This window comes from Diabrotica virgifera, chromosome 4 (assembly GCF_917563875.1).
Source record: "Diabrotica virgifera virgifera chromosome 4, PGI_DIABVI_V3a".
NCBI lineage: Eukaryota > Metazoa > Arthropoda > Insecta > Coleoptera > Chrysomelidae > Diabrotica > Diabrotica virgifera.
The window spans coordinates 143,908,696-143,932,352 of NC_065446.1; the positions used below are offsets into that span (position 1 = coordinate 143,908,696).

Genomic DNA, 23,657 nt, shown 5'->3' on the forward strand with positions numbered 1-23,657 from the left:
TTCCGGTACATTTTAAACTTTTTTCAGGTAACGTATTTAGTTAATTAGTATTAAGGTGTAAATAGAGACCCAAAATTTTGGGTACATTAATACTTTCTACACGGGACACTACATACTTAAAAGAAAAACATAATATTTTTGAGTTTCTCATATATTGATGAGTTTCGGTACATTTTAATTTTTTTGAGGTAGGTAACATATTTAGTTAATTAGTATTAAGGTGTAAATACAGACCCAAAATCTTAAGTACATTACAATTTTCTACACGGTACACTATATACTTTTACAAAAACGGTAATATTTTTGAGTTTCTCATATATTGATGAGTTCCGGTACATTTAAAACTTTTTTCAGGTAACGTATTTAGTAAATTAGTATTAAGGTGTAAATAGAGACCCAAAATTTTGAGTACATTACTACCTTCTACACGGGACACTACATACTTAAAAGAAAAACGTAATATTTTTAGTTTCTCATATATTGGTGAGTTTCGGTACATTTTAATTTTTTTGAGGTAGGTAACATATTTAGTTAATTAGTAATAAGGTGGAAATAGGGACCCAAAATCTTGAGTACATTACTACTTTCTACACGGTACACTATATACTTTAAAACAAAACGTAATATTTTTGAGTTTCTCATATATTGATGAGTTCCGGTACATTTTAAACTTTTTTCAGGTACCGTATTTAGTTAATTAGTAATAAGGTGGAAATAGAGACCCAAAATCTTGAGTACATTACTACTTTCTACACGGTACACTATATACTTTAAAACAAAACGTAATATTTTTGAGTTTCTCATATATTGATGAGTTCCGGTACATTTTAAACTTTTTTCAGGTAACGTATTTAGTTAATTAGTAATAAGGTGGAAATAGAGACCTAAAATCTTGAGTACATTACTATTTTCTACACGGCACACTATATACTTTTTAAAAAACGGTAATATTTTTGAGTTTATCATATATTGATGAGTTCCGGTACATTTTAAACTTTGTTCAGGTAACTTAGTTAGTTAATTAGTATTAAGGTTTAAATAGAGACCCAACATCTTGAGTACATTACTATTTTCTATATGGTACGCTATATACCTTTTAAAAACCGTAATATTTTTGAGTTTCTCATATTTTGGTGAGTTCCGGTACATTTGATTTTTTTTTCAGGTAACGTATTTAGTTAATTAGGATTAAGGTATATATACAGACCCAAAATCTTGAGTACATTACTACTTTCTACACGATACACGGTGCTATCGACGAATCCTAAAGATATCGTGGGTTTCACACACTTCCAATGAATATGTTATTCAAATGCTGAATTCAGAACGTCTGCTCATAAGCATCATAAAGAGGAGAAAAACAGAATACTTCGGCCATATAATTAGAGGACCTAAATACCATCTGCTTCGCCTTATAATACAAGTAAAAGTGGAGGGAAAGAGATGGATTGGTCGAAAAAAAACTTTCATGGCTGCGTAATATTAGACAATGGTGTGGCTGCACAGTAGAAGAATTATTTCGCGTAGCAGCCGATAGAGAGAGATTTCAAGAAATTGTAAACATGATGACGGCCAACGTCTGAATACAGACACGGCACCTAAAGAAGAAGACACGGTACACTACATACTTAAAAAAAACGTAATATTTTTGAATTTCTCATATGTTGATGAGTTCCGGTACATTTTAATTTTTTTCTGTTAACATATTTAGTTAATTAATAGAGAGCGGATTTCGTTCGGTCAATTTGTAAAAATCAGAGTTGTAATCGGGAACTCGTGATATAACTAAAAAGAGGATACCACTTTTTTCTAAAGAAAAATTAATTGGGGTTTTTTGGAGTGACTAAATTATGATTTTGTCAGATTTAAAATCCAAAATAGTGGATTCGGTATGGTGGACTGCTTATTAGAAATTTATAGCCAATTTACACGATGCAAGTAATTGCGCAATTAATTGCACAATTTCTTGCGCAAGAATTGAGGACCATAACCACCCCTTGTGGGGTTAGATAGTTGTTTTACTAATAAAAATTGAGGCCCATAACTACCCCCTATGGGGTTAGATTGTTTAATATTTAGAGACCGGTTACCTGTTTACTTATCTTTATGTCCATAAAAATCGCATTGAAGACTGTCAACTTATCTTTCGTGCAAAGTGCATTCGTATTTAACGAAAGGATAACAGTAAACTCAGACAAAAGAGCGTGTAGAAATTACGCAAATACTGCAGTATATTGAAATTGGCCATACCGCATATTCATCGATGAATCACTTTTTGACCGCTAGGACGAAAGCGGTTTAGTTGTTGGTGACGTATTCAAGTGTGATATATTATAAATATGGCTGAATCTAGCACACAACTTAGAGTACCTATTGCAATAACAGTGAAGAAGTAGATAACTAGTAACCCGTAATTTGAATATAATGGTACTCATACATACGTGGGCAGTCCGATAAGTACTTAGCCTACAGAAGAAAAAAGAAAATTTTGGAAAAGTGGCAATTTATTTTTCTACATAGTCTCCTTTTAGCTCGATACACTTGACCCAGCGATGCTCCAACTTCTGTATCCCGTCTGAAAAATACCTTTCTGAAACAAAAAAATCGTACGGTATTGAAAAAGGAAGGTTTCTTACATGACAATTTACCACCGTTATTGAAAAATTCCGCAAAAAAGGGTTTTAAGGAAAGGGCCCCGCAGAAACCTTTTGGGAAATGGCTCTCTGTCAAATGCTCTGAAACTTTGGATTCTGGTGGTCCTTGATGTGTAGAACAAAAGACTCTATGAGCGCGTAGCTCCAAAAAATCATGGTTTTAAGATATAAGCCTCTGCAGTTATAGGTACAGTGAGGACGTTTGAGTTGGAATAAATTCATTTTCCAAAGAAGGGGCGACTCTGAAGATAAATTACAAATGAGGTCGATTTCTATTTTTAAAAGATAGTTTTTGGGCATATATATCATACTAGTGACGTCATCTATCTGGGCGTGATGACACAATCGACGATTTTTTTAAATAAGAATAGGAGTCGTGTGATAGCTCATTTGAAAGGTTATTAAATTCTCTATTCAGTAATATAAACAGTAACAATATTATTTATACAGGGTGCCTAAAAAAATTTTTTGAATTAAATTAATTGAGACAAAAAGAAGAATGTATATAATGTATTTAATTCGAAATACATTTTACTGTTGTCCAAAACCAGGAAAAAATGTTTATTTGTTAAATAAATATTGTCTTTCGCTTAAATTCAATATTAAAGCTGCCACCCACCTCCCTTTTAGCAGTTTGAACATATAATTTAAGCGAAAGGGGTCGTGTTATAGCTCATTTGAAAGGTTATTTATGCCCGGTTGCACCAACAGATTTTAAGCTTAAGTCGAGAATATCATAAGAATTAATATAATATAATTATAATATATTACAATGAGAATACCATAATATAATAATAGATATAATTGATAATAAGGTAAGAATCTCAAATTCTGGTGCAACGTAAGTGATACTCAAGGAGGCCCTATTTATAAGTAGAGCTTAGCTCTGCCGTCCTTAGGAAAAACGCCGTATCTGCAGAGAGATCGCATTTGAGTAAAATCGGTTTTTGTTTAAATGTCTAGCCGTTGAAAACTATTTAGAATTTTTTTTGTTTTCTACTTTATATACATAATAAATATCATAGAATTCATATTTATACATAAGATTGGCAAAATATATTTTATTTACTCTAAAAACTCATGTTACTGCGTTCTTTCTAAGTATACTACATAAAAATTAACTTCTTCCTCCTTAGAAAGAATGCAGTACTGCGTTTGCGCTAAGCATTTTCTTATTTTATAATACAGTAGGCTCTCTCTATAACGAACACAGTTATTACGAGGTTTCGCTTATAACGAGGTATTACACTAGATGTCCCATAAAATTTCTATTGAACTGAACATTTCTATAACGAGGAAAAATGAAATCATAAAATATGTATCTTTATTATTCTTTATCTATTTTTAGCGCTGTAATGGCTATAAGTAAATAGCCCAACTACCTACCTGTATACATAAATTCCCAACATATGTGCGGTTCTCCAGGGTAGTACTTAATTAATACTCCGTGGCGTTACAACCCTTTGTGGGTAATAAAAATCCACGCCTACCTATAATAAAGTTCTTCCTGCTCTGTTTATTTATTGGCCGATACTGAATCTTGTAAAAAAATTTATAATTTATGATGACGAAGCCTTATTGTTGAAAAAACAATATTAACAACTTATATTGCTGCGAATGGCATCACTATATAATAGAAAGTAAATATTTTAGACAACGATATAGGTATGTATGAACAATATAATTGTTGTCTGATATAACGAGATCCGCGTATAACGAGGTAATTAGTCTGCCATTTCAGTTCTCGTTATAGAGGGAGTCTACTATATAATAAATACAATACAACGATGAAAAAGGAGAATAAAAAACATCTTTTATAAAAGTGTGTCATGAAAATGGATAAAAAAAGTGTTGGAAATAATTTTGGAATTCATAAGTTTGCCGCTAAGGGGCGTTCCTTGAATTTTAAAATTAAAAACATTCCAGAAACGATTAACATTTACGATCAAGTTTATTTTTAATTGTTAATTATTATACATTGATTTAACTGTGTACTTTTATAACACATTTTTTATTTGGAAATTCTACGACGTACGGCGATCAAAATACTTCGTACCAAAATTCCTATTTCGAACAAACTTTATAAAATTTGCACTGTTTAAAATGCCTGATGTAACGTAATAATACAATGTCGCATCAACAACAATATTCATACACATAGGAAACTCCGCTATACCTCACATTATTTCTTGATCACCAACAACTCAAACATATGTGTTTAGATTTTCTATTGATAAAGAAAAAACTGCCTTCTGCAGTATTAACTTTGTTCTATTTTCTATTTGACATACTTAAAAAATTATATCAGATAACCATTCACGTTGAAAAAAGGCAACAAACTAACCTTATTAAAAATTTTACACATGCTGTAAAAATCTGTCAAATGCTTAGGCAGAACGCCGCATCTAGTGCCTGCTTAGGATAAACGCGGCAAGTGACCTTTAAATACGGCGTTTTTCTAAGTATTTTTCAGATGACGCATTTATTCTAAGTATCCATGAACATTTTTGCAGATACGGCATAAAATGCGTTGTGTTTAATGTATTTTGGCTTAACTTACGTCATTTTTAGTAAGCAAATAAGATAGATATGCACATTTGGGTTAGAAAAATGTGTAAATCTAATTTTTTCAGATTTTTGCAGATACGGCGTTTTCGCTAAGCACGGCAGAGCTAAGCTGGAGCTTAAGATATGTTGCTGCAACCAGGCATTAATTCTCTATTCACTAATATAAACATTAACATAATTATTTATACAGTGTGCCCAATTTTTTTTTAATTAAATTAATTGAGACAAAAAGAAGAATGTATATAATTTATTTAATTCTAAATACATTTTACTGCTGTCAGGAAACAGAAAATATCTTAATTTGTAAAATAAACATTACTTTTCGCTTAAATTAAATGTTGAAACTGCTAAGAGACAGGTGGGTGGCAGCTTTAATATTGAATTTAAGCGAAAAAAATTATTTATCAAATAAACATTTTTCCTGTTTTCGGACAACAATAAAATGTATTTCAAATTAAACAAATTATATAAATTCTTCTTTTTGTCTCAATTAGTTTAATTCAAAAAAATTTTTTGGGCACCCTGTATAAATAATTATGTTAATGTTTATATTATTGAATATATAATTAAATAACCTTTCAAATGAGCTATCACACGACCCCTATCCTTAAAAAAATCATCGATTGTGCCATCACGCGCAGATGGATTACGTCACTAGTATGATATATATGACAAAAAATTACAATGTAAACATAAAAATCGACCTGATTTGTAATTTATCTCCAGAGTCGCCCATTCTCCAGAAAATGAATTTATTCCAACTCAAACGTCCTCACTTATACTACAGTGTCGCGCCCGCTTGATTAGCAATTAAAAAACAAAGGGGTTTTCGATACTGTATTGCAAAAAACTCTTCGGGATTTCATCAATCAAAGTTTAAAGAATATCTACCTTCCTTGGCAACATTAAAATTTTTAGTTAAATGTCCGATTTAGGGTTAAAAATGGCCGATTTCGTAATTTTCAAAATTTTTAATCGCTTATATAACAAAAACTATTAACCTCAGAGAAAAGTCACTAAAGACCTTTTCTGTTTGGAATGATTCAAAAAACCTAAAAAAACTTTGTTCGATGTAAAAAAGATAATTTTAGGAAAAACCCCTAATCTTTCCCCTCGCCTGGCAAGGTCTTATGCTCTTCAGAATCGCCTGTCATTGTACACATTTCTTCTAAATGACTTACTCAAACACATACTTAAATTTAAACTTTACAGGAGAAAGTTTATTTTACCCCCTAAATTTGCACTTTTCGATACCTGGTAGATACACGTGCACGGCTGATGCCTGCCAGGTCATGGTTTTTAGCCTTGGTGTGCTATGAATTGTCACTAGACAAGTTTCTAGCCTTACAGGACGACCGTTAGTCGGAGGGTTCACTAGCTCTTAGACTATTAGGTACCTTCTCTTAATCTGACGATTTCGAGTTTTTCTAATAGGTCTGGCTCCCGCGTATGAAAAAAAAGTTGAAAAATAGCAAGCTGAAAATTTGTTAATAGCTCAAGGGTGTCTAGCTCAACTTTGATATATGGGAACACTGGAACAGGGGCAGTTTTAATTGTGGAACAGGTTAAAAATTTGGAACGGTCAGACCACGAAAACGGCACATTTATTTTGTCCGACAGAACAGACTTAAACTCTCCGAACAGAGATTAAACTCTCATGCAAAAATCAGACTGCTATTTATTACCTGTCATAATTCCTGTCATTTGACATATTCTACATGTTCCACTCATTAAAACGCCCATTTGGTAATAAATAGCAATCTGATTTTTGCATGAGAGTTTAATCTTTATTCGGAGAGTTTAAGTCTGTTCTGTCGGACAAAATACATGTTACGTTTTTGTGGTCTGACCGTTTCAAATTTTTAACCTGTTCCACAATTAAAACTTCCCCTGTTCCAGTGTTCCCATATATCAAACTTTGTCCGACTAGACACCCTTAAGCTACTAACAAATTTTCAGCTTGCTATTAATCAACTTTTTTTTCATACGCGGGATCCAGACCTATAAGGATATATATTTTTTTCGGGCCTACCTTAGCGAATTCTCCTGTATTAAAAGCCAATATATGGTAGAGGTACATTTACAGGGTACAAGGTTTCTCCAGTAACTGCAAAAATCCCAGCTTGGGCTCCCCTACCATTAAATACATAATTTTATTTCAATTTTTTATAAGATATATTTTTGCTTACAATATTTTTTCGATAGAATACTTACTTTTTGAGTCATTTGCGCAAAAACCATCGAAAAACGTGTTTTTTTTTTGTTGAAAAATGAACATATGCAGTCGCAAATAGCTCGAAAAGTATTGACTTGGTTTATTTGTAGATGAATAAAAGAGAACAAAAGTTGCTTAGAATTAGTCGAAAACATGTCAATCCAAAATCCAGGCGGTTCTTTAAAATTTGAAAGTTTTGTAAAATTCTATCGTGAGTGAATGGACTATACAGGGTAGCCATCTAGTGCTTTTTCAGCAAAAATTTTGTTTGGCCGATTGACCTAATATCTAATTGCATACTCTGCAAACAGTTTATAAGTAGGACGTTTAGTCTGTACAAAAACAATTGAGTGGCTGTCCGTAACAACAGTGGGTATGCTATTCGTATTATATTGTTATCACCTTTTAGGCGACATATTATATCTTTAAAAGTTTAAATGCGATATTATTTTACTTTCGGCATCACACAACACAGGAAGATTATTTTATGAATGGAGCTATTCTCAAAATCTAGACAGTTACAATTAATTTCGGAGCGAAGGCGTCGCGTCGTCTGATATTAGGAAAGAATGGAATATTTTATTTTTACATTGTAATAATTTATTATGACCTCTGACTACGTATCCAATAAATAAGTGTTCTTATATGAATATTTTAATTCGCTATGTATGTTTACCGTATTATTCATAATGCGGATAAATCCAATTTTCAAAATTTTTGTTACATATTTTTTTGTATCTCATACAGTGGCGTAGCTAGCCGTATGGGGGGCCACAGGGGCCCCATATCAAAGTGTCGCGGGGCCCTTTTCCACGACTGATATGGGATAGTGCTAAAAAAATGTTCAACAAAAGCAGCAAAAACGCGTGTATAGAATAGAATAGAAATATACTTTATTGTCACTGAAAATTTTACAATTTTATGGACAAAGCGTAGGTACAAAGAGTAGGAAAAAAACAACAACAAATACAGTTTACTGAAATTACACAAATCGTCAATATTATTACAAAATAAAAGATAATGAAATAAAACAAAACAATACAGGGTGTTTCATTAATAATTGAAAATATTATAACTGTAGATTTCTGGGCTTAAAATATTACGGTTTAACCTAAATCACCTACTCCGAAAAGGCTTCCTAAGGGAGCTGGAGCTCTAGTTTTTTTTAAATACTTCTAGAACACATCTATTTAGAAAAACTAAAACTGGTACGGCTATTTATCTTCCAGAGATAAATCTATTTCACAAATTGCGAGTTTCTAGTACCGGTCATATGCATCCTCTTTGGGTAGGGCAACGGTTATTTTATTAAAAAATACTGAAATTAAAACCCAACTATAGTCTGATGTTTTCTTAACATTGTGTTTTTGATTCATTCGCTTATGTTGTATAACAAAAAAGTTAGGTATTTTAACAACTAGCCAAATTTTTCATTAATACAGGGTGTTTTTAAATAAGTATGACAAACTTTAAGGGGTAATTCTAAACAAACGAGTCATGTTACGTATGCACGCCAAAGGTGAATATTAAATTCTTAATTGCTTGTCAAAAAAAACACATAAAACTTACACTTTCGATAGCGAATAAATCGAAAACTATCAATTTTATCAAAAAAATGTATAGAACACTTTTTGCTTCGAATGAACGTTTTTACCAACTTTTGCGATTAAAGTATAATAAAAAATTTCCACCCCCGAGATAGGGTGGCAACCACCCCCATGGTAAAAGCGCCTCTCGGCATGATATAGATTTTGATCCATGGACTGTCCACTACTTATTCTCAAATTTTCAAACAAATCGATCCATTCTGTAAAAATTGCGAGGTTTATCCATATGCGATCCATCTTTTATGAACATAGTATCAAAAAGGAACATGAGCTGTTTGTAAGCCTTCAGTATCAATTAAAGTAGCGTAGATTATAGGTTTAGTTAGAGTATGGTTATCGTATATGTTCATTATAGGGTGGAGCGCTGTTATATGGAGAAAAATGAAATAACAATTTTCACAAACGTGGTGTGCGGGATCGATGCTACTGTGGGAAAGGATTCGAAAAGTTAATTGTCATTTTTTATATTTTCACTCTAACATTTGCCCCAACGTGATTTTAATTTTGAAATTTGAAAAAAAATTTTTTTGCATTTTTACATACGCGGGGTGCGGTATCAATCAATCCGCTTCTAGGATATGAATCGAAAACTTCAATAACATTTCTTTCTATTTCTACTGAAATTGATCTATTTTGAATTTTGGGACAACCCCGACCCAACAGTGCAACCAAACAATTATAACCTGTTGGTTTTGTTCTCTTAAACCCCCCAAACTTTCATGTACGTTCCAATTAAATTATTATTGTAGTACCATTAGTTAAACACAATGTTTCTAAAACTTTTTTGCCTCTTAGTACTTTTTGGATAAACCGGTTTTAATCGAGAGGCGGCTTCTTTTTTAATATGTTTACATAAAAATTTTATGGGGGGTTTGTGCCTTTAAACCCCCCAAATGTTTGTGTACGTTCCAATTAAACTCTTATTGTTGTACCATTAGTAAAAACACAGTGTTTTTAAACTTTTTGCCTCTTAGTATTTTTCAGATAAGGCACCTTTTATCGAGATGTGCTTCTTTATTAATATGGTTCAAAGTATACCTCAAACTGTAATTTATAAATAAATTTTCATATTATTAAAGTCTCTAAAATCGTACTGAACTGTACACAAATATGTGGTGCATTTGACAAAATATTCAAAATATCTCAAAAAACTAACTTTTCGAAAAAGTACTGAGAGGCGAAAAAGTTTTAAAAACATTGTGTTTAACTAATTGTGCCACAATGATAATTTAATTGGAACGTAAACAAAAGTTTGGGGGGGGGGTTTAAGCGAACAAAACCCCCATAAAATTTTTATGGGGTGCACAAATTTCAATATAATTTTTTTTCAATATGTTACTATCATAAGAATTTCACATGTCCGTTTTCATTAAGAAACCTCAAACAGTTTTCGATATATTTAAAAAAGTCGATTTTTATTTTGTAACTTCAAAGGGCTGTAACTTTTTTTAGGTGCACATTTGTACTAAGGTAAGTTAGGTTCAATAGAACTATTTTTGGTCCCAGAATATGTGATTTAATTTATGACCTGTATTTTTGTTACACCCTGTATATTATAAATAAAGTTTGAGAGTTGTCTATCAATTTTCAATTTTTTTAATGTTCTGTTAACCGTCTTTTCTATTATCCGTCATACTCTTGGTCCGGTGCCCTGACGGATAATCGAGGTTCCCCTTATTCCCAATTGTTCCGTTTGATGAAATTAAATGTACATTGTCCGATATTATCACATCGACACAGGAATTAAGCACCGACAGTATATCAATAGTGGACATTGTGATGAAAATTTTGCGAAAAAAATCCTGGTAAACTAGTTCACTCAAGCTAGATGGTTGACAATGGCTAACCGGATGAGATTACTTATGTCTCAAGCCAAACTCTGTCAGAAAACCTAATTAGACTAATCACAGTTGTTATTTTAACGTTCTATGCTCCTATGTGGTTCAGGATCAAGACCGGGCCAATTTGTATTTTTGGTGCCAAACATTTTTATATGATACGATAAAACTATAGCGCTATTTACCAAACCACTGGAAGAATGTTATTAACCCAGTCATGCAGAGAAATGGATTCTTTGTACATTCAGAAAATCTACTACTAGAAATGTTAGCCGACAACAGACAGTAGGCTACCTACGTCTGAGAACTTGCACTCTGCAGAATATTGAAGATTATAGAGACACCAGACATCGGAGCCTAACTTTTTTTTCCAAGAACCTACTTTAAATATGGATGCTGATGATTAAATCGATATTATAGATTGGAAAAACAAGATAGAACCTACACCTACGAAGAATTTAAGTATCGAAATGATGTCTCAGGCCATCATAGAGCCACTGATTGTAGAAAATGAAATCCTAAGAAATATTGGAAAAATTCCGTGTCACACATAATCCACTGGAAGGTGTCTCAAATTAGTTACAGAAGCAAGTGCTGGCATCTGTGTACCACAAAGGAAAAACGGATTCATTAAGAATAAGCTCAAATCATGCCTTTTGATGTCTAAATTTGATATTAAGAAAGATTATCGTTCACAATGAGTTTTTATATTATTCTTCAATTTGTAAGCATATTTTTTTTATTTTGTATTGACTATTTTTCTTTTATTTCTTCATATTGTAGTCCTAATAGCTTAAATAAATGAATAAAAACATCATCGTGTACTCTAGTTGACTCTATTGAATTATTTTTAGAAAACATTTTCTTTATAAAATTCCAAAATTTCAGTCACAATGGGGCACTCTTCAGAGTGAAAATAAGAAAAAATGTCACATCTAAGTTTTTCATTGGAAAATGGAAGACGCATCAATTCCGCAACCCGCGAAAAAGAAATCCGAAAAAAATAAATTTAAGCTCCACCCTAATGTTCATTAAAAATAAGTAAATGGTATTCACAATATAGGTATTATCAAGTTTATCTTCTTCTCGTCTAGCTTCAAATAAAGTCGTCTCAGTTAAAACGAAACTTGAAACATGTAACTGTCAAAGATGCTAGAAGTCGAAATTATAATTTTTAGTATTGGGTATAAAGGAGAACTTTAAAATGTGAACAGAAAATGAATTTTTTTCTTACAGTTATAACTTACATGAGCTCATAAAAATAAGTATCCTACTAGATTAATGACTATTTTTTCGAGATGCTTAAAACTGTACCGGAAGCAGGCATTATACATAAATTGATTTCCGGGACAGTCCTTGAAGTCATCATTAGACGTATAGGAATGCCGGCCAGACCCGGAATTCAGTAAATGTCCCTGAAGTCATCGTTAGGTCGCTTAGAATGTCCCGGGACTCATCGCTTGATATATATATATATATATATATATATATATATATATATATATATATATGTACATACACATATTATACCCATATATGATGATGGTCGCGAAATCAATCCTTTTTCCCCATCCTAAAAGAGGTTTTACATTTATTTTAAATGTAAATACCTCTACACATTTAATATATACATATACGTAATATATAGCATAAGCGATGACGGTCGCAATGAGGGTCGCGATGAAGGTCGCAATGAAGGTCGCGATGACCGTCATTTTTAAATTTTTTAATTTGAATTTTTTAATTTTTGGGCGCCATTTTGTTTATAAAACAAGTAGCACACTATCTGCGGACTTTCCATACCTATATTATTCATATATACAATCATAAGATTCGATTGCTAGCAATAAAATTGCTGGTAAATAACTTTTCTCAAAATGACCGATAATCCGATAATCTACCCAGACTATGTGAATGTCGAATTAACCGGGTGAAGCTTAATGTATGCTTATAATGTAGTGTTAGTAGAAAATAGTGAAAGCGACTTAAAACAAGACTGAAATAGTGGAGATAAGCCGTGGAGAAGAAAACATGTTAGGGCAAAAAAAAGATTATTTGGAATGTTCATTTTTTTCCTCCATAATCATCACTACGATGATGATTATTACAATTCCAATCTGGTCATACTTGACCAATGAGCCATTTTAATCTAACCTAAATTATTACTGTTCCTTAAAATTAAGAGCTTACCCCATAGCGTCTTTTATCTAACCTAACAAGATAGTAAAAACAGTCTTCTTGCTTAATTCTAAAATGTCGTTCTTTTATGTATAATTGTAAAAGTTTTGAGTACTGTACAGGTAGAAAGCATTTTAGTTTGTATGTTAAACCTTCATGCCAGACTTTATCAAAAGCCTGTGCAGCATCAAGGAATACAGTTGAACAGACTTTCTTTTCTTCTAGGGATCTTTCGATAATATTTGTGATTCTGTGCACCTGGTCAATTGTTAAATGCTTTGTCGGTATCAAATTTCTTGATTCAATAATTGGTTTTATTCGCTTGAGGAGCAGTTTCTCAAACAGCTTCGATATTACAGGAAGCAGAGATATCGGTCTGTATGACGAAACCTCATGTGCTGGTTTTCCTGGTTTAGGAATCATAAAGACTTTCGCCATCTTCCATATCATTGGTACATATTTTAATCTGAATGCACCGTTAAAGAGGTTTGTTAATTTTACGATAGCTCTTCTGGGAAGATTTTTCAACAGCTCACTCGTAATTAGATCATAGCCCGGAGCTTTCTTCGGATTAATATTTTCCCTTATTTCTTCAAGCACTTCTTTTGTTGTAGTTAGCCAAATTTCTTCCTCTAATTGAACAGGTTCGTCCCATCTTTCTTCATCCCCTTGAGGTTCATTTGGTTTGAATGTATTTTCAAGATGTATGGCAAATAGCTCTGCTTTTTGTGCACTACTTCTGGCCCAGTTACCATTTTCTAGTTTAATAGGAGGAGAGTGCATAATAGGTCTTTTCAGTCTCTTAGTAGCTTTCCATAAGGAATAATATGTACTACCGTCATCTGTTAGCTCCTGTAAGTAAGAATTAATTGAGTCATTCTTTAATTGTAGCATAGTTCTTTTGAGTTGTTGACTTGCACGATTTAGTTTAGTCTTATTTTGAGGAGACCTTGTTTGTTGCCAAATTCTTCTCAGTTTTCTTTTTTCAATTATCATGTTCCTTATTTCCTTTGGATAATTGTTTCCTTTTAGCCTATGTTTCAGTGTAGGAGTGTTTTCCCATGCTGCTTGCTGGATATTGTTCACCAACAATTCTGCTTCTTTATCTAATTACTCTGCGTTTTGTATTGGTACACTTAGATTTATTTTCTTTTCAAGGCTCAGCTTAAAACTTACCCAATCCGTCCATTTATTTGTTAATGTGGGGTTACTTTGTTTTTCAATAATACTGTCACTCATGGTTAGTACTATAGGGGAATAATCAGAATTGAAGTCCCAACAGTCATCAATGTCTATAAAATTAGTTGAAATATTCTTAATAATAAAGAAGTCCATTAATTCAGGGGACTTGTTTCTATCCGTAGGCCAGTAGGTTGGTCTACCAGTTGATAGTGCTTCACGCCTCTGTTCTTTAATGGCTAACAAAAGCTCCTTTCCCTTAGTAGTAGTGATTCTAGAGCCCCAGTGTGTGTTCTTTGCATTGAATTCACCTCCAATAATGAACCTTTTCCCTAAGCTTTTCAAGAATTCATTATACTGCTCTTTTTTAATGGAATGTTTAGGTGGGCAGTATATTGAACTTACATTTATTTCAAAAGTTTTAGTTTCTATAAAAAAAAAATCAATGGGAAATCCCAATAGTTGGCTGTATATCATTGTTTAAAAAACTCATACAGAAATAAAAACTTCGAGATGTATTCTGGTATAAAATCGTTTATTTAAAAACTATCTAAAATGTCATGGATTGCAAAACGTTTTCGTTCTAATACGGAACATCTTTAGTGCATTCTGCCGAGTAGTTTGAAACTAGCACACTGTATATAGTGGTAACTCCATAATATATGGTTTACATAATATAATTTAGTAAAATTTTATGACTACAAGTCGATGTTGATAGATATAATGGAACACATGCTAAAAGGGCACCATGCTTCCCTGCTCGAAGATGCTAGGTACTTGCCAATTCAATGGGCACAGACCAACTGTTGGTCACATGCTAAAAGGGCACCATGCTTCCCTGCTCGAAGAGGCACCATGGTCGAGGCATAAGGGCACCATGCTCGAAGAGCAGGGAAGCATGGTGCCCTTTTAGCATGTGACCAACAGTTGGTCTGTGCCCATTGAATTGGCAAGTACCTAGCATCTTCGAGCAGGGAAGCATGGTGCCCTTTCACATAATGGTCACATAATGGAACACATGCTAAAAGGGCACCATGCTTCCCTGCTCGAAGATGCTAGGTACTTGCCAATTCAATGGGCACAGACCAACAGTTGGTCTGTGCCCATTGAATTGGCAATTACCTAGCATCTTCGAGCAGGGGAGCATGGTGCCCTTTTAGCATGTGTTTCGTTATATCTATCAACATCGACTTGTAGTCATAAAATTTTACTAAACTATATTATGTAAACCATACATTATGGGGTTACCACTATATACAGTGTGCTAGTTTCAAACTACTCGGCAGAATGCACTGAAGATGTTCTGTATTAGAACGAAAACGTTTTGCAATCCTTGACATTTTAGATAGTTTTTAAATAAACGATGTTATACAAGAATACATCTCGAAGTTTTTACTTCTTTATGAGATTTTTTTAGTTTTTATGTGTACTGTGGTGGCTTGAATATGTTCAGTTTTATATTCCAACTCTTCGTGATGACATATATTATCCTTTATGATGATTGCACTGCCTCCTTTGGCCGCATTGTCAGGGTGTATTTTATGATATACCTTATATCCTTTAAATTTGATGTAGGATTGATTTGTGAAATGCGTTTTAGAGACAAGAAACAACTCAATTTTTTCGATGTCAAGGATTGCTTGTAGTTCTTGTTGATGATTAAGCAACCCGTTGGCATTCCATGCGACAATTCTAAGATCATTAGCCATTTCTTACCTTTGGAATAGCACCTTGAGCTCTATATTCCAGGAAAGTGACCCTTTCATTTAATTTTTTCAACTCCTCTAATATCATTTGTAGGGTTTGTTCTGTTTCTTTTTCAATATCTGTTGTAACGCACTGTATGTCTTATTACTAGTAACTTTCTGTGCTTGTTTTTTTTTCACCAGCATTTGAAAGTTCATTTAAAGATAGAACTTTTTCTCCTGGATACCGTCTACTATCAACTGGTCGTACTACAGCCAATTTGATTATTTTACATCTTCCATTCTTTCATGATATTCATTCCAGGATTCTGCAACCCTGTACCAGATTAGATAGAGCTAGTGGATGAGTACTATATATTATTTGGGGTAACTTGCTACGATTGACTATTTTAAGTTTTTAAGTTCTCTGCTGCAGAGTATGCAGTTCATGTCTCCACGAAAGAGTCCCATTGTATGCAGGTGTCCCTTAACTGACGCATGTCCAGTAAGGACATGCGCCAGTTTCTAATTTTGTTTACCACTTTTACCACTTTTTACCATCTTTATTTCCAAATTTTTAATTTTAAAGATAAGCTCTTTTATTTTTCCTGCATACACTCTTTCACAACTACCATATTTAAGAAAAAGATTATCTCTTTCTATACTAAATTTACAATCAGGATGCACTAGAAATAAACAAACCAAGACACGTTAAATGCTACTAGGAGCACTCCCGAATAATAATTTACAATGTATAAACTTTGGAAATCATGATTTGGGATTTACAATGTATATATATATACATTATAATTATAAATTATGATTTGGGAGTGCTTCTAGTAGTATATAACGTATATTGGTTTATTTATTTCTACTGCATCTTGATTGTAAATTTAGTATAGTTGTTTATTAAAATTATGACATTCCATTTTAAAAACAATAACCATGCCAATGTTACGTTCAATTTTTGATTCCTTATGAATCCAGGTTTACTGTTTCTACTTTTTGTTGGCAACGTTGTATATTTTCATAATTTTACCAATATAAAAAAATAGTGATAAAATAATAAAATATTATTTATAATGCACTTATTGGATTATATAACTAATAAATAAATAATTTAAATACACATATGTGTAGAAGACCATATTTTCGTCAAAATTGGTGAAGATATGTGAATTTGCATACAATCGTGACTAGTGACTCGTTCAAGCCCTTTTAACTACAGCATTTTCAAAAATAAGCACTTTGAATCGATGAAACTTCAGATCGTATAAACAATACATATTGCAATTAAAGTATCTTGTGGTGAAGCGGTAAGGACTAATTTCATTTGGGATGCTAATTAGGGGGTGATTTTCACGATTTTTTTTTGCTTGAGGATGTCTGATCCTAAGACTTATACTCTGAACGGACAAAAAAACACATATTAAAAATGTGTATAAACAATGGCATATATGCGCTCTGTCCGCCCAGTGGTGAAGGCATCATGTGGCTTACATGTATGCCATCCACACGGAACGTGAAACACTTTAAAAAAGTTATAATGAGTTTTCTCTCACAAGTGCTTGATTTTTTGGTTATTTCACGTTGAAATATTCGATTTGGAATTTGGCGAATAAGAACATCCTTTTCATTAGCTACAGCTCTGCTTCTACTGGGTCTGCACTCTTCATATATAGGTACTTACACCATTTTTCCACTTCTTTATAAGCTATATTTTTTCGATAAAATACTTACTTTTTGTACCTTTTGTACAGGCGTTACCAGAGAAGGATCCCATTGTTTTCAGTCTGGTAGGATGTAGAATGACATTTTTGGATGTTGTTGTATGTGCTATTAGATTGAAAACTTAGTTTTTTGATAGCAGTTGCCGCTAGGTCATCCCTGCCATTTCGTTCGTTGCAATCCGTGACTGCACGCCGGGGTTTGTCCTAGTTGGGTCAGAGAGAGCAGCATATGTGCCTCCTAATGAGAGACTAATAAGTTTCGAAACCGGTAAAAGTGCTTGCTGCACTCTCTGATTGAACTGGAATAATGATGCGGCTGTTGTTTCGTGTTGCAACGAAATTGAAAATGGTTATTCATTTTTGATTTATGCTTACTCCCATTGGAGTACGAAGGGAACCATTCGCGTTGGAACCTTACCGCGCTGAGCAGATGGGACGTGAATTATAAATTGTAAAATTCCCTCAGCTTCCTTAGTCTCAGCATCCGTTATGGCTTGCAAATTGTAGAAGCCTCGGAGGTGTTACCAGAGAAGGTTCCCATTGTTTTCAGTCTGGTAGGATGTAGGTAGAATGACATTTTTGGATGTTGTTTTATGTGCTATTAGACTGAAAACTTAGTTTTTTGATAGCAGTTGCCGCTAGGGCATCCCTGCCATTTCGTTCGTTGCAATCCGTGACTGCACGCTGGGGTTTGTCCTAGTTGGGTCAGAGAGAGCAGCATATGTGCCTCCTGATAAGAGACTAATAAGTTTCGAAACCGGTAGAAGTGCTTGCTGCACTCTCTGATTGAACTGGAATAATGATGCGGCTGTAGTTTCGTGTTGCAACGAAATTGAAAATGGTTATTCATTGTTGACTTTTTGATTTATTTGCGAAAATCCGTCTAAAAACGTGTTTTTTTTTTGTTGAAAAATAAACATATTTACTCGCAAATAACTTGAAAAGTATTGACTTAGTGAAAAACTTTATAGAACAAAAGCTGTTTAGTCATTTTATCCAATTCCGGACATTTTTGAACGTATGTTTTTTCACCCCCGAGAAGAGGTGAAAATAACATTCAGGGCAAAAGCACACAACGGCACAATATCACTTTATTCTTTGACATGTTAGCTATGTGTATGCCAAATGTTATGTCAATCCAACCGGTTCTTTAAAATTCGGAGGTTTTACAATATTTTACCTTGAGGAATGGACTATAAATATGACTTCTAAAGTTCAGTTTTTTGGTTTGTTTCAAGCACCTACCTACCTTAAAGAAATAAAAAACATGATTTAAAATGCCTTAAGGGGCGCCAACATCCTTTTTGCACACAGGCGCCAGTAACCCTTACGGGGGCCCTGACTAAAAGATTTAACATTTAGACATTTAGTGCTAGGTATTGACTACAAAATAGTTTATTACTTAATAAGAAAAAAAGTTCATTACTTATTTATTGTTTTAGCCCAATCCTTTAACACAACTTCAACAACAAACGGAGATGTGGCACAATTACCAAGACGATTTGAGGCCAAGATCTTCGGGTAAGTAAAATTTTGATCAGAACTCAATAAGAGTATGTACTCGAAGTTTTTTTGGCATTTAAAACTTTAACTAAGAGTAGTGTGTCAACTGTATGAACGTAATACATCATCATCATCATCACCATCTTTGGCTTTTACAGCTCTTCGTGAGTCTTTGCCGCGTTTACCATTGTCTTCCATTGGTTCCTATTCTGTGCTAGTATTTCCCATGGTCTCACTTCCATCTTCTTTAAGTCTTCTCTGACTGCATGTTTCCACCTTTTTCTAGACCGTCCTGCCGATCTTCTACCGTCTGATCTTTCCCAAAACACATTGCTAATCAGTCTGTCATCATCACTACGTACCACGTAGACCGTTCCCTGACCGAAAATAGAGACTCTAGTTCATTGTTCTATCTGCTCCTCCATTCAGTTGTCACACTGTCCCTGCAAGGACCATATATATAACTCGCAGGATTTTGCGTTCCCAAACTTACGTGCATAGAAATCGGCCCACTTAAAAATTTAGTCATTTTTGATGTCTCATATTTCCTAAACCTGTTGGCCGATGTAAGTGATTTTTTGAACATGTTATAGCCTGATTCTTTAAAAATACCACTGGAATAATATTGTTGCTAAACAGGTAAATTTTCATTGTATACCGGGTGTACCAATCAAACTGTGTTTTTTTCTCAAAGTTCGCATCACCCTGTGGAATATTCTAACATTTATAAAATACTGAAATTAAAACCCAACTATAGCTTCAGGTTTTCTTAACATTATGTTTTTTAATTCATTCGTTATGTTGGGTAATAAAAAGGTTAGGTACTTTAACAACTAGACATGTTCTTCATCAATACACGGTGTTTTTAAATAAGTGCGACAAACTTAGGTACTTTAACAACTAGACATGTTCTTCATCAATACACGGTGTTTTTAAATAAGTGCGACAAACTTTAAGGGGTAATTCTGCATAAAAAATAATGACAGTTGGCTTTATAAACGTATGTCCACAAATGTTTCATTTCCAAGATACGGGATGTTGAATTTTTTCTTACAAACTGACGATTTATTTATTGCTTTAAAACCAATTGAGATATGCAAATGAACTTTGGTAAGTTTTGAGAGATAGTTATTGCGGATTTTTTTTATATAAAATTCTTCTTCTTCTTGTGCCACTCCTATCGGAGATTGGAAATCATCAAGGTTACCCTGACTTTGTTTACAGCTGACCTAAAAAGTTCATTAGTGGTGCAGCCAAACCACTCTCTCAAATTCCGCAACCATGACATTCTTCTACGGCTTGGATTCCGTTTTCCTTCTATTATTCCTTGCATTTACGAAAATTACGAATTTTATATTCACCATTAGCGTGCATACGGGTAATATGATCGGTCATATTACACGTATGCGCGCTAATAGTGAATATTAAATATTTAATTTTATGTCAAAAAACAGAGCAGACTCCACAATAGAAAATCAATGGAACACCATAAGCAGTATCATACTAAACACAGCGAAAGAAGTCCTAGGAATAAAGACACAACGGAGAGAAGAAACATGGTTCGATGGAGAATGCAAACAATCTATACAGGAAAGAAATGAAGCACATAAGAATTACATACTCAGACGTACTAGAGACAGAAAAACAGAATTTGAGAACAAAAGACGAAGAGCAGATAAACTGTGCAGGCAGAAAAAGAGAAAGTACGAAAACCAACGGATACTAAACATAGAGAGGGAGTTTAAGGAAATCGAAATACGTATTGCATACCAATTTATCCAACATTTAAGACAGGGATACAAACCGAAGACTAGCCTCTGCAAAAATAAGAAGGGTGAAATCATTAGCGATATGGACGAAATTAAGATAACCTGGATGACATATTTTAAAGAAGTATTAAACAAAGGGGCACAACCACCATTACAGCAACAGAGGCAGCAGCAGGCACGGCAGGAGGTACAACAACAAGAGCTGGGGGAAGATGGAGAAGAAAATGAATTAACTAGACCCCCAACGCTAGAGGAGGTCCAAACGGCAATCCACATGCAAAAAAAGCCATAAAGCACCGGGAATAGATAAAATACCGGCAGAACTACTCAAGCAAGGAGGAAGGAATTTAACACAACAGATGTACCAGCTAACACGAGAGATATAGATAGAAGAAGAAATCCTCCAACAATGGAAGAAAAGTATAATCTGCCCCATTCAAAGAAAAGGAGACAAACTGTTGTGTCAGAATTATAGAGGCATCTCTTTACTTTGTTCGGGATACAAAATATTCACAAACATCCTTAATCGAAGACTTCAACCTCTCACGGAAAAAATCATCGGGGAATATTAAGCAGGGTTTAGGCAAAATAGATCTACCATTGACCAACTATTTACAGTTAAACAAATACAAGCCAAAGCAAGGGAATATGACATGGGCGTTTACAATCTCTTTGTAGACTTTAAACAAGCCTATGATTCAATAGATAGAACAATTCTACCTAATATATTGGAAGAATTTGGCATACCATCAAAATTAATACGCCTATTGCAAATGACAATGACAGAAATAGAAGCACAAGTATGTATTCAACGACAGATCACTGATGCGTTTACGATAACGCAAGGACTGAAACAAGGCGACGGACTGGCTCCAACGCTTTTTACTCTTGTTCTTGAATATGTAATTAGACGGTTGACGGTGAGCGGAAATAACATACTTACAAACAAATCTACCCAATTAGCAGCATACGCAGATGATATAAACATAACAAGCAGAATAAAGAATGCAGCGGAAGAAACCTACGTTGAGTTGAAACAGAGTGCAGAATCAGTAGGGCTAGCAATAAATACAAATAAAAAAAATTGAAGGCACTCGTGGGAGTGCTGACAGAAGTGAAAACTTCTTATAGTATATAAATTACGAGCACAATGCTTTTACTCCATCCTAAAAGAAGTGCTATACCTATATAATATACGATATACGTGATGCGTATGCCCTATGCTATTTGTGTATACATACACATAATTTATATATGCACAAAATTTATTTCAGCGAAGTGATGACGGTCGCAAATTCAATAATTTTCCCCATCCAAGAAGTGCACAACGTCCCTAAAGAAATTTTCAATTCAAAAATCTATTTCGTCGAAGCGATAACGGTCGCTAATTTAATAATTTTCCCCATCCAAAAAGTGCACAACGTCCCTCAAGAAGTTTTAACTTCAAATATTTATTTCGTCGAAGCGATGATAGTCGCTAATTTATTACCTTTTTACATCGAAAAAGTGCACAACGTCCCTAAATAAATTTCATTTCAAATATTTATTTCGTCGAAGCGATTACGGCCCTAATTCAATACTTTTCCTCCATACAGAAAGTGCACAACGTCCCTAAAAAAGTTTTCACTTAAAAAATTTATTTCGTCGAAGCGATGACGGTCGCTAATTTAATCATTTTTCCTTGTCCAAAACTGCACAACGTACTTCAAAAAGTTTTCACTTCAAAAATTTATTTCGTCGAAGCGATGAAGGTTCGCTAATATAATATTTTCCTCATCCAAAAAGTACGCAAGGACTCTCAAGAACTTTCCACTTAAAAATTGATTTCATCGAAGCGATGACGGTCGCTAATTCAATACTTTTGTCCATAGAAAAAGTGCACAACGTCGCTAAAGAAGTTTCACTTCAAATATTTATTTCATCGAAGCGATGGATGACAGTCCCTAATTCAATACTTTTCCCCCATCCAAAATGTGCACAAGGTCCCTAAAAAAGTTTCACTTCAAATATTTATTTCGTCGAAGCGATGACGGTCCCTAATTTAGTAATTTATCCCCATCCAAAAAGTGCAAAACGTCCCTAAAGAAATTTAAGACTACAAAAATTTATTTCGTCGAAGCGATAAAGGTCGCTAATTTAATATTTTTCCCCATCCAAAAAGTGCACAACGTCCCTCAAAAATTGATTTCATCGAAACGACGACGATCGCTAATTTAATACTTTTTTCCATGGAAAAAGTGCACAACGTCCCTAAAGAAGTTTAACTTCAAATAGTTATTTCGTCGAAGCGATGACGGTCCCTAATTCAATACTCTCCCCCCCCCCCCCCCCCATCCAAAAAGTGCACATCCCTCAAGATTACAAATTTATTTCATCGAAGCGATGACGGTCGATAATTTAATACATTCTTCCATCCAAAAAAAGCACAACGTCCCTAAAGTTTTTACTTCAAATGTTTATTTCGTCGAAGCGATGACCGTCGCTTATTTATTATTTTCCCCCCATCCAAATTTAATAATTTTTCCCATCCAAAAAGTGCACAACGTCCCTAAAGAAGATTTCAATTCAAAAATTTATTTCGCCGAAGCGATGACGGTCGCGATGACGTTCGCTAATTCAATATTGTCTCCTTATTTAAAAAGTGCACAACGTCCCTAAAGAAATTTTCACTTCAAAAATTTATTCCGTCGAAACGATGACGGTCGCTAATTTAATACTTTTTCCCCATCCA

General features: G+C 33.9%; 1 protein-coding gene across 1 annotated transcript in view; it reads left to right on the forward strand.

Moving 5' to 3' along the window:
- The window catches only part of LOC126883174 (uncharacterized), a 1,224,086-nt gene that overhangs the window by 876,099 nt on the left and 324,330 nt on the right, over positions 1 to 23,657 (forward strand). The window contains exon 4 of the mRNA XM_050648421.1: positions 19,097 to 19,175. Within this exon, the coding sequence (XP_050504378.1) occupies positions 19,097 to 19,175 (79 nt within the window). The remainder of the gene's footprint in view (positions 1 to 19,096; positions 19,176 to 23,657) is intronic.